The sequence below is a fragment of the Apostichopus japonicus genome, chromosome 13 (assembly GCF_037975245.1).
Source record: "Apostichopus japonicus isolate 1M-3 chromosome 13, ASM3797524v1, whole genome shotgun sequence".
In the NCBI taxonomy this organism is placed as follows: domain Eukaryota; kingdom Metazoa; phylum Echinodermata; class Holothuroidea; order Aspidochirotida; family Stichopodidae; genus Apostichopus; species Apostichopus japonicus.
This window is the reverse complement of record NC_092573.1, coordinates 246,961-260,052: the sequence shown is the minus strand read 5'-3', so window position 1 is coordinate 260,052 and position 13,092 is coordinate 246,961. Positions and strand designations below refer to the sequence as shown.

Sequence of the window (13,092 nt, the reverse complement as noted above, 5' to 3'; positions counted from 1 at the left end):
AATACCCGACGGGTAACGACTCTCGGGAACCCGGTTCCCGATTTTTGGACCCGTGTAAACACTAGTAAATTGTCTCAAAGTGGTGGGAAGGTGGAGTTGGGAAGGTGGAGTTGGGATGATAGAATTACAGTGGGATGATGAAGTTGGGATGGTGAAGGGAGGGATGGTGAAGGAGGGGGAATAGGGGTCTTTGTGAGTGTTTCTAGTAACTATTAATGGTTGAATATCATTTGGTAGCAACACTGTATGATACAGCCTGTTTCATGCTCCTTTCCATGTACTTATCATACAGTACCAATCTATAACTTCTATCAGTAAAGAAGGATGGATGCCTTTAAATGCTGTAACTGCTTAAGGCAAGTCAGTATACTTTGAACGCTTGAACTCATGAACAGTTAGTTGAGTTACACTGTAGGCGTGAACCAGGGTAAATGGTATCTATGCTATAGGTTTAACCATGTGTGTCTCAAAGTTGTTATACCTGTATGTATTGAACCTATGGGATAGCAACCTATGGGATAGCAAGTAGCTAAATGTATAGAACCTATGGGATAACAACCTATGGGATAGCAAGTAGCTATATGTATAGAACCAATGGGATAGCAAGTAGCTATATGTATAGAACCTATAGGATAGCAACCTATGGGATAGCAAGTAGCTATATGTTGTCTTCTAAGTGTTGTCTTCTAAGTGTTGTCTGCTAAGTGTAGGAATGAGAGGCTTTGACAGGTGTTTCTTACTAGATACATATTTGAATGACTATTGCATCAGCACTGTACTGTACGTACTGTAAGCAGCTCTGGACATGCCCCACTCTACAGTATGTACCATATTACTTTATCAGCTCTCATAGGTATGTGACAGGTTTGGCTCATAGACATTACAGGATACATTGTACCTTATTTGGAAACCCTTGCTTTTAGCTGATCAACATATTTTGACATCTTTACCTCATGAACAGTTAATATTGTATGAGTCATGTGTCATTGGCTTGATATAGGTTTTGACATGTGTGTGAGGTAGTTGAGTATGTACTGTAAGCAATCCACACTTCACTTGGAGAGTATGTAAGTACTATGTATTGTATGTACTGGGAGTATTTGACCTTAGCAGTGACCTCTTATTGTACCTACTTATACTGTGCACACACACACATATACTGCACACACTGTTGTTCATATTGTAGCGCAGTTTCCTTTCTGTCTTCTCCCATTGGATATGACATCACCAACCTGAGACCCTATATTTTGGCAGCTGTTAACCAAGTGTGGTAGTTTCAGAGTTCAGTATCTAGCACTGTGTGTATTACGTGTAATATTATATTTAACTGTCACAGTAAGACTAAATTCATGGTGTGGAAAACAGATTGTTGGTCAGTGAGAACAGTGGACGAACCAGAGTTATTTCCTGTGAGAACAGTGGACTTCCATTAAACACCTGTAGGTTTTCCCTAGAAGTGTGCATTGATGCAATCCAAACCTATTGTATTACAATGCTAGTATATAAAATAGTAGCAAGGGTCAAGATGCAATATTGAAAAACAATACATGATGGTTTTAAAGTCCCATAGATTCTGTACTGTATTTTGTAAAATTTGAATTTTGTTGATTATTACTGTACAATACTACCACAGGCCATTGTACCCACACATTGCTGCCAGCAAACCTTAGACACACTGTGAGCTGGACTAGACTGACTTGCTTAAATACACATGTATACTCTTCTGTAGATACACTGACTATTGTATTAGATTTAAATTGGAATTTTTTAAGTGCATGTCTACAATTAAGTAAATAAAGTTAATGAACAACAGAAATTTCAGAAAACTGACTAGGAAATTATAAACAATGGCAATCAATTACTTTAATGTGCATAAAATTTAAGAACATTAATTGCCAGATAGATACTTGTTATATGCCATTTGTTGGTCACATGGTCATGGATGTGACAACCTGCATGAAGTCTACTTATTACTGTACGAGATGATGAAATCAAAATTCAGTGCTTAAAAGACAGGCAACCTATCTTTAACAGGTCCCATTGCTGTATACCTCAGCGCTTCTCGAATCCTCAAACACAGCATTGTAGAAGCTTCACCCAGAAACATGTAACTCGGACTGTTTATAGCACTGGAAGTGTATTCCGCAATCAGAAACCTTGAAAGTTGCGAAAGCTGAATACCGAAAGGAAATTGCCAGTTAAGTTCATCAGATTAAATGATGGTTACGTGTGGACATAATATTCGTAGTGAAAACTGAGCTGGATTTTCAATTTTAAATGCACTGTTGGTGATGCTTTCAGGCAATAAGATAATAGATAAACTATAAATATGTAATGAAATAACCAGCTTGAGGCAAGACAACTCTAAAAATTAAATTAAATGGAAGCTGACCGTTATGGGTCATGTACCTCCAGTAGCTCTCAAACATTTATCAATTTGAATAAACTGCATCTGACTACAAGACTGTTTTGTGTTTATTTCAAGATAGTTGGATAGCAGCTCTAGTTGTTAATTAGTACACAGAGGGATTGCTACAGCCTCTGGGTGTTATATACAGATTGTCTGTTGCCCGAGGACTTGGCAACAAATTTATTTTGACATGACTGTAATCCACAGACACGATTTCAAATCCTGTTATACTTTACATACAGTAATATGTATTACAGGCCTACTGTTTGTTCCGATTACAATGTCCTTTCCATGTGAAATTTATTGTCTGCTACTCAGTGACTGTAGAAATTGCCAGAACAGTATTTAAACTTCAATGCATGTTTGGGGACACTTATAGTAGGTATATTATTAGTAACACCCAGCAGTTCTAGCATGTCCTGGCTTTCAGTTAGGCTTTATTGCTTTCTGTTTGGCTAGTGCACTAGTACAAGAAATGAATACAGAAAAGATGATCACAACTTTTTTTAAGTAGGTTACAATTACATTTGCTACCAAATCTCTCCTGACTGTAATCTGATTGTATTTGTATTAGCTAAATAGTTGCTGCACATGTACAGTGAATTGGAAATCTCAATGAAATTTCTTTAATCAATCATTTATCAGGCATAGAGAGAAAGAGAGCACAAAAAGTGGCCCGGCTATCGTTATACATTTTCTATTACATACATACTGTCCATCTATTTACCTCTATAGGGATGGAATTAAAAAGGATCAATTGGGATTAGGGATATCCCTAGTACTTCTGTGAGTTTAGTCAGGGTGCTTTTATTGAGCTCCCTGACCAGTATTCTGTGGTTTATTAGTGTAACATGTCTGCTGCAGAATGAACACCAAAGACTTGTCACTGACTGGGTTGCATTAAAGTTTTGGGAGGATTAATGATTAGGAACTGTTTGTTTCTCAATTTTTTCAGTAATAAAGTTCCAAAAAGAAGAGAAAAAGGAAACGCCCTGGCATTTGCGAAGCAGGATTTGTCTTCGATGGGCTAGTTTCTATTCGTATTGATTTCAATACATACAGTACTGTGTCTTTTATGGTTGCCATCTGTTATTAACTTGTACTGTGTGATTAGTTTAGAAGCATTTGAATCATCCCTGACTTCCAATCAAGTTGGAGGTCAGGTTAGGCCATAGCAATGTGTCCTGCTGGTATCTTTTTGCCCACTGGCAATTTTTCTCACAACAAACCCACTCTTTTTCAATAATTTTCTTTGGTGAGTCAAGAAAATCAGTTTTGGTATCACAGCATCATTCATCGGATTCAATCCTGTGTGCTCAAGGTTTGTCAAAAGCAGTCACTTTTTGGTCATCCGCACTTGAGTTTTAATTCAATTGGTTGGCCTGTGAGTCAGACTACTCCCTGTGCTGCACTGTGCATTTTCAGTCATTTTCACCCCGGAGTGAACAGGTGGGGTAGCAAAGGCCATATTTCAGTTAGTATTTTATTGACCATATTATTATATTTAGTATGAATATGAGAAAAGCAAAAAGGAATGTCAGGTTCGTTATAGGATGAGGGCTATTGTAGTGGTAGCAGTTGAAGGGAAAGACTACAACATTTCACACTGTGAGTTAAGTCTGATTCTCAATGACTTATTTCTAAATTTAGAAGGTTTCTTGGTGATGTCATCATCGTGGCAGGTCTGCACTTTTGTCAAGGTCGGCATTATTTGTCTATAATTCTGGTGTGATGAAATTTTTAAATGTTTTCAAAAGTGTATGTGCTCTCAGGACTGGTGATTCTATCCCTTTGTCCCTTGATTCCTAGCCGGTGATGAGTGTGGACACTAGATATTAGTAAAGGAAAAGCCTTTAATTAGGGTGGCAGGGCGGGGGATATATAACGCTGCGATAAACTTTCCATGATTCCCATCAGGATTTGTTTTTCACTTTCCACATCAGATAGGGATTCAGAATTTACAATGTTTTGGACTCTAAAATGAATGATTATCAATGATTTGTGTTTTTCAGTTCTTTTGCCAGGACTATAAAACTCTGCAAGGATGTCTTGCAATAGAACCTTATAATAATAATAATATTAATAATGGGTACTCATATCAGGTACATTAGTTCCCTTTGCTCAAAAACTACAGGAGTAACACACAGTAGGTCTTGTTGTGTTGGCGAGCTGTTAGTGTGTACTTCCATGTTAATGTTGTGGTACTGCATGTACAGTATGTTTCTTTCAATTCCAACACTGTAGTTCATGTTACACTTACATGTATAATGATACTGTATACAAAGCCACATTTTAATTGCACGTACATTGTTAGTAACAACAAGGTTTTGAAATCACTTTTCATCCTCCTATAGTTGGGATTAAATTGAACACCTCCTTGACATAATCCATGACTCATTGATAAAATTGAAGTTATTTTTTCTGTAGGACATTTAATTTGATAATGTCTGACACTAATGACCCCCACTGGACTACTTCATTACCCTTGGATAGGCTTATTGAACTACTGTAAATACATCTAAGGAAGCCTGGGGACTGCTTCTTGGAATGAATGAATGAATGAATGGATGGATGGATGGAAATGGAAATGGAATTATTTTAAGCACAGAAGCACACTGTCACAAGTGACACATAGTGACCCTTTCCAGAAAGTAACGCTCAATCGATAATCAAGAAACCACGCAAACACTCTGCTTTTAATTCTCATGGATTTATTGGCACGAGATATTTCAATGATTATTGGTAAAAGAAAACATAAAAGAAATACACATATGAAAATAACTACACCCCCTTGGATACTTATCCAGTGAATCCTACCCCCTTTATGCTAACTGACACTGCTATAGTACGCTTTAGGACAGGCTTCAGAAGATCACCGCCCACAAGGTAGTCGCTATAGGCGGAGTCAAACCATTCAGCTTTTCGCACGTGTCAAAGCAGGATACCTGTATCCGGCGTCTTAAAAGTGTGGACCAGACCACATCTATCGGCACGGAAGAATACCCCTGTGACACCAAGCAGTTAGTTTGGAGTCACCCAAAATAAAACCCTGTAGACAAACAGAGGAACAAAACCATTCCTAATATTTGTTTTAAACATACGGTCAATTTCCCGAAGCAAAACTATGATTGATTTATCGCAACTTATAAAGGACATTTTAACTCTCACTCCTTCGAGACACATTAACGTAAACATGATACAGCATTTCCTTTGCTTTCTAAAAATAATCTTACAAATTGTTCACAATAAATTCTTTACGCGACAAATTTAAGATCTGCCCTTGTTCCTCAAACAATTAAGGCTCTTATATATTTAGTTTACTCTTCCCTTTTCTTTACAGGGAGTCCTCTACTTTGTTAAGCCATCTGAAGGTTTTTTAGAAGATTTCCTATCACATTGTACATATTCACGTGATACAACAAATAAATCAATCAATCAAATATAAATTCCATACAATCTCAATAATAAACCAATTATGCGACAAAATGAAACTAACTCTCGTTACATGTATTAGTCTCAGCATTTCTACTAGGTATTCGACCACTTTTAAGAATTTCGTTTCAATTCAAGCACTTTGAATCATACAGTTTACTTACAAATAAATTTACGAAATGATGACACTCTCTCATTTAATGTGGTCCTAGAATATACCAATTTTACATTAATACTTAGAATACTCACAGATTATTGGGGGTCGCCTGCCCGTAATCTGGTTTACTATACAGCAAACTCCGCTTGTCACACTAAACGAATAAAGCACTCTGCTCGACCTCGTGCGTCGAGAATACAATGTATCGTAGCGGCTTGTTCTCAATAACAAGTATACAAAATTGTCCTCAGTGACAATATTAGAGGAACACAATTTGAGGCCTCATTGCCTTTTAATTGAAGATGTTAACTCTCGTTCTCAATAACGGAGAAACTACCTCTCTCGCCGACGTGATACGGTTACCAGATGGAATGCAACTAACTAACTTTCCTGTACCCCACCCTAACATCAACTTTGCACACAAAAAAAACGAATCTAATATGATGTAACGGCTCTTACAATTTCTAAGCACAGGTATTCCGATATATCTCGGTGAAACATACCAACAATAAGGAGCCGAGAAACCCGGAATTTAGTTTCTCTTTATATGCGATACAGGTGCTCCAATGCACACAGTGAAGCATATCAATACCAGGAATTTTGCATCCACTTACGTGACACACACCACACTTAAAAAAGGAGGGAATAGTACTGAACTTTATTGTGTGTGTACATTGACATAGATAGTATTTGACAACTTTGAACTTATTATTATCATCAAGGAAATCGCCTTGCAAAGCAGAAAAGACTGCTGTCGGGCTTCCCGCAAGAGCAAGGTGGCATTGACGTAGAAGTGGGTTAGTGGGAGTTTGCTGCAAAAAATGTCAAAACTTTTTATAAATTGCAGTTCATATACATGTATTGATTGGAACTATAGAGATAAATTGAAAATGTTCCACATCATGATGCATGTGTAATGTGTCCACCAGTAACACATGTAGGGTTTTAACTATGACATTCTACTGTATATTGGAGGGAGATGTCATTGCATGTGTGATGTGTCCACCAGTAACACATGTAGGGTTTTAACTATGACATTCTACTGTATATTGGAGGGAGATGTCATTGCATGTGTGATGTGTCCACCAGTAACACATGTAGGGTTTTAACTATGACATTCTACTGTATATTGGAGGGAGATGTCATTGCATGTGTGATGTGTCCACCAGTAACACATGTAGGGTTTTAACTATGACATTCTACTGTATATTGGAGGGAGATGTCATTGCATGTGTGATGTGTCCACCAGTAACACATGTAGGGTTTTAACTATGACATTCTACTGTATATTGGAGGGAGATGTCATTGCATGTGTGATGTGTCCACCAGTAACACATGTAGGGTTTTAACTATGACATTCTACTGTATATTGGAGGGAGATGTCATTGCATGTGTGATGTGTCCACCAGTAACACATGTAGGGTTTTAACTATGACATTCTACTGTATATTGGAGGGAGATGTCATTGCATGTGTGATGTGTCCACCAGTAACACATGTAGGGTTTTAACTATGACATTCTACTGTATATTGGAGAGAGGTGTCATTGCAGGAAATTAGTCATTTCCTTTTGCTGAGTTGTTGATGTTATATCGATTCTGTTGTTACCAGTTTCCTGTTACTTTTTCTCTCATCTTTGCAGGCTTTATTTTATTTAGCTAAAAGGTTAATTCATATGAACTCTTTGCTCAGTCGACACCAAGGAACTCCCGAATACAATATAATTTTCCAGATCTCTGAATTGAGACGCCTTTGACCAAATGGCCATGCAATCGCATGGTATTGTATATATATCAAGAAACTGAAATGATCTTAACTCTTTTAAAGATTCTTTTTCTTGGTTTTCATACATTTTGATGCTGTTTATTTGCTGACAGAAATGTTGTAATTTGTCAACCATGGTGACCAGAGTGTATGCTGTAGAGCTCTAGTAATTGAGGACATTGAACTGTGGAGTTCATGTCTGGTTATTACTTCAAGATTGAGGTACATATTAACTTTACTCTACAGTTAGCACATTGGCCATGAGGGTGACGTTATCAGTATAGTGTTAATAGTGTACATCAGGAGGATACATCCGATAGTCATGTGTAACTGTTTTTTTGTAGTAAATTTGCTGGGAATTTACATCAAAATGTTGGAACTCACCATGATCTGGATCAAAATCAGCTAAAGTAAACATTGAATATGTGATACAAAAAAGAAAAATTCTTTGAGAAGGTATAATTTAGTGTAAAGATACACATTTTGAAAAGAAATTTTGAGATTTATAAAATGCATTTTGGTTAATGTCTGAAGTACTTTCAAGTACCAACATTTCCATGTTCCAAATTGTAATAAACTTGTGCAGAAATTTGGTCAGTGTATGTAGAATACAGTACTGCATGTTGTCGAGATATATACATCGGATCTAACATAGTCTCTCATTTAGCTACCATACACCTGTATAATAAACAGTTTACTGTATATCCCAGCTCTGTTCTACTGTACTGCAGTTTATTATTTAAGTCGCTGGTAGGTTTGCCCATAGTCATAGCTATTAGATTTTGCTAATTTTTGTGGAAATGGAATGTCACTAACTGGCTAAGGAATATCTTGCTTTTATATTCCTTGGCCAATTTGAAACTAGCTGACCCAGTCAGATCTCAATAGCACTATAAATAAATCGTTAAGTTAAACCTTCATTGTCACGGAAAACTTTATGATGAGTTTACCGAATAGAATTATGGGAGGATCTTTTCTTGTGCTACAGTAACACTGTACTGGTAACCGTCAGGGTATATTGTGTTTAATTTCCTTTCAAGTTCGATGACTAGCACTTAGTGAAGTAGTGTTTTGATTTGAGTCCAAACAAGGGGGTACCATGGAGGCTTGGATGGAGCGTGCACATTTCAGAAAGTTTTGATTGCTGTATTTTAGGCATATGGGTACTTGTAACTTCGTATGAATACCTCAGATGTACTGAGCCTTGAAAATCTGTTTTATTTCCCTTATGTGGCAAGTAGCCGTTAAAAAATAGATATTTCAATCGATCGATCGTGTGAAACAGTTGCTGCATTTGAAATACAGTAACTACTGCACCATGCAGATGATGCAGGTCTTTTATCATGGAGGTACAGTATACTGTCTTTACCTGAGATTTATCAAGCTTTCACAAAGTAATATCAGTGACTACTTGCTTACTCTATACAGTATGTAATTCATAAAGTTATCCTTGATTCAAGATTGTAACTTCTTTCCACAGGTGGATTGAAGCCTGTATCAGCGAAGAATTGCCACCCACAACAGAGCTAGAAGAGGCCCTCAGAAATGGGGTGTATTTGGCTAAACTGGCCCACTTTTTCGCCCCCAATAAAGTTCCCGTGAAGAAGATCTATGACCGTGATCAGACTAGATATCAGGTCAGTGTACTAAGTCAGTGAACATATTTAACTTAACAGTATTTGATTATATAGCATGATTATATAGCAATGACTGTGAGTGTTTCCTGGAGTTGATTACTCATAAAATTGTATCAATTATTATGTTTAATATTTGTATCAATCATGTTCAAGTGCTGTAAGTATTGAAGATGCGATACCAATAAAGATGTTTATGGTTTCCTGTTTTAAAGAACAGTAATTGCTGGCTTGAAAAGCTCATTCTGTGTTGTCCATAAGGTAAGAAGTTTTGGATCAAAGTGAAGAGACTGAACTTCTTGCAGTCAGGTTGGCGTGTTTGTGCGTCTGTGACACTTGCTTGGGTTGGTGATAACTCAACAATGATCAAAATTTGTCATAGTTGCTATGGTGATTTATTATAGTGAGGTGTGCCCTAGTATTTTTGGGGCTGACCTTATGAATATTAATGAGGTTAAATGTAACCATCTTTACATTGCAACATCCAACCTGAAGTCAAATTGTAGTCAAACTTGGTGTACTTTTTTGCGATCATCTGGGCCAAAAAAATCTGGGCCCAATTTGGGCCGGGTTGGCCAAACTTTTATTCCACCTCATATGCATTTTGGGACACAATCTTTGGTCCCAAATTTGTGGGCCTAATATGTTTGGGACCATTTTTGCCCGCATTTTCTTTACATTGCAATAAGTCTGCAACCTTATGTCAGATTGTAGCCAAACTTGGTATACAGTTGTTGGTTAACAGCTAGCGCATGTAGGGCATCTGGGCCCCAAAAGTTCTGGGCCCATTTTGGGTTCGGTGGGCCCAAATTTCATTTTTACCTCAAATGCATTTTGGGACACATTCTTTGGGCCTGAATTTACCAGGCCCAATGTTTTTGGGACCATTTGGGAAAAGGCCAAAATTTTAAAGAACTGCAATAACCCCACAACCTTAAAGGCATTGAAGACTCGCCCCAAACCGCGTGCGGCCATCTGAAAAAGTTAACTTTCCGTTGCTTGCAAGTGACGTTTTGTTCGTGTTGCTACAAAATGCAGACAGTACAGTAATGAAACGTGATACATTGTTATCTTTAGCTGGACCTGAGATGTCCATCGCTGTATTGTTTGTACACTGTGCTGTGGGTATTGACCGCAGCTGTATGTACTGACTATACACTAGTGTCTAGCTACCGATGGTAGCAAGCTGTGCGTGTTTTTTTTTCCGCGATCGACGGTGGTGTCTAACACTTCTGTTACACCTCATTCGAAACTAGGTCAGATTACCAGCATTAGACGTTTCTTTTTTCGGGAGTCTTCACACCCTTTAAATCAGATTGTATCCAAACTGTTGTTGTTGTGATAAGTTATATATTTGTTCAATATGACAATAAAAAAATATATGCAGACATGGAGATAACTACCACTTTGCTGATTCCTCAGAAGAAAGAGAGAGGATGAACCTTGTCCAATTTTATGCACATACCTTTGACACTTGATCCCCACTTCTGTGCATAATTGCTACATGCATGTGATTACAGACATACACAACTTCCTAGCTACCAGTGTACAATACTCATAATAAACAGTTTACACAGTTCTTGTGCATTGCTTACTCAACAAAGTACAGTAACTGTCCGGGTTACCAGGCAGTTGTAGAGCCAACAACTTCCTGAGCTAACTTGGACTATATACTGTATGAATAAACAATGATTTACAATTGTTAGCACTGCTTTGGTCTGAGTGCAGGAGGTGCTAGTATCTCCTGCACCTTCATCATCCCCCCTCAGTGCAACTCCAACCCCCCCCCCCCCCTCCCATCCAATTCATTCCCTAATGGAAAGTAACCTGAAGTTCACTCTGCGGTGAGTATGTTACTGTACGACATAGTAAAAGCACCTTTGGTTGTTTGTAACATACAGTAACATGTTACTCACTTTCCTCTGCCAGGGTGTGTACAAAACTGGACCACCTTGACCTGAGGTAAATTTAGTCTGTACAAAGAGATGGATTACTTTGATGCTTTGTACTTTGATATATAAGCAAACAATCAAGATAAACTAGAGATTACAGGCAGTGCAGGAAGGTTAATCAGGGTTATATGGCTGAAATGGCATTATGTGAGAGTAGTTACTGTGTATGGTGGCATTACATCAATGAATTTTAAAGAAAGAATAATGTTCCCATCCTATTGGCCTAGCGTGAAGAGTATTCTTCACACTTTACAACTATGTGTATTCTGTACAACTTGTATTCCCAAAGTTTGGTTAGACTATAGATTCAAGATTTTAAAATATGAGCAAATATAAGAAGAAATGCCAAAGCCAATGTTTGCACAGCCTTTGTTATGTGAATTTAATGCTTTTTGAAATTGATGAATCATTTGAAACATTCCATATAGGAATCATTCATCAAAAGGAGTTGGCACGTTTATTTGCACCATACCAATAAAAAAAATGTTAAAAGTTTCCAAACAGAAATGTATTGGTCACTAGACAATGGTAGATTATAGGTTAAAATAAAATAACAGAAATTTCGTGGTATCATATAGTTCAAGTCTCTCATTGCCTTTAATCCTCACTCTCATTATTTCCTCCCTGACCCCACCACTCATTCTCCCCCTCATCTCCCTCTCCCCCTCCTCCAGTAGATATTCATAGGATATAGGCATGGTTTTATATGTTTGTCCAAGAAGTAGAACATTACTTTCACTGAAGTTGGTGCTCAGATGGTGGTGCTCAGGTTGCGTTTTCTCAGAGAGTATGGGTGCTCTCAGGGTACGGTGAAGTGGTTCATATTCCTTCTCATCGGGTTGTTATTTTAAGAGAGGTATGGGTGCTATCAGGATATGACAGAGTAATCTTTCCTGCTTGATGGTTTTTCTCTGAGAGAATGGGTGGTATCAAGGCATAGTATGGTGATACTTCCTGTCCGATAGACTGTTGTGTGCTACATGTAACTATAGACATGGGGTACTTCCTTTCCCTAAGATGGGGTCTTTGTAGTATTGTCAATTGATACAGAGATCATGGGGTTAAATTCCTATAATTTTAGCTATATTTTAATCTCAAATCATCTCATATCTCTCTCAATATTTTCTTCACGGGTTTCTTCTAACTTACAGACCCTACACCTTTGTTCATGTATAGTGGACAATACCAGTAAAACTTTCCCCTCATTGTATCAGAAGGAATCGAAAAGATCTACTGTACTGTACTGTACCCTATTAATAAATACCATGATATCTGACTTTGGCATTTATTTATAGTACCTCCATTTGCAAGAAGTATTGAGGAACTACCAGCAGCCAAAACCTTTGTGAGCTAAGATAATGCATGGTTACAAGTTACACAAATGTACATTAAGGTTTCAGATAGCCAACTGTAATATTCATCATTTATCATTAGCAAGTACCGTACGTAATGTGACAACTGTTGAATACAGCAATAGTTTTATTATGGTCTATGATGTGTTAGCACTTAGCAGTGAATGCACTACTCTACTATACATACATCCTAGAATCACACCTGAGATTAACAATATACTACATGATATAATAGCTGTGTAACTTGAATAACATGCTATTTTGTGCACATTGTTCATTGCTAAGATAACCAGATAATTCTTGGTACAGTACAATACTCTATTGTTATATGGATGGAGAGTATCATCTCCAGGTTCAAATTTGCTGACAAAGAGTATATTGTTCTGGTATGT

General features: G+C 37.5%; 1 protein-coding gene across 12 annotated transcripts in view; it reads left to right on the top strand.

Annotated features, from left to right (window-relative positions):
- The window catches only part of LOC139978264 (ras GTPase-activating-like protein IQGAP1), an 89,981-nt gene that overhangs the window by 9,488 nt on the left and 67,401 nt on the right, over positions 1 to 13,092 (top strand). For all 12 annotated transcript variants that reach the window (XM_071988299.1, XM_071988301.1, XM_071988293.1 and 9 more), the window contains one exon: positions 9,243 to 9,399. In XM_071988299.1, the coding sequence (XP_071844400.1) occupies positions 9,243 to 9,399 (157 nt within the window). The remainder of the gene's footprint in view (positions 1 to 9,242; positions 9,400 to 13,092) is intronic.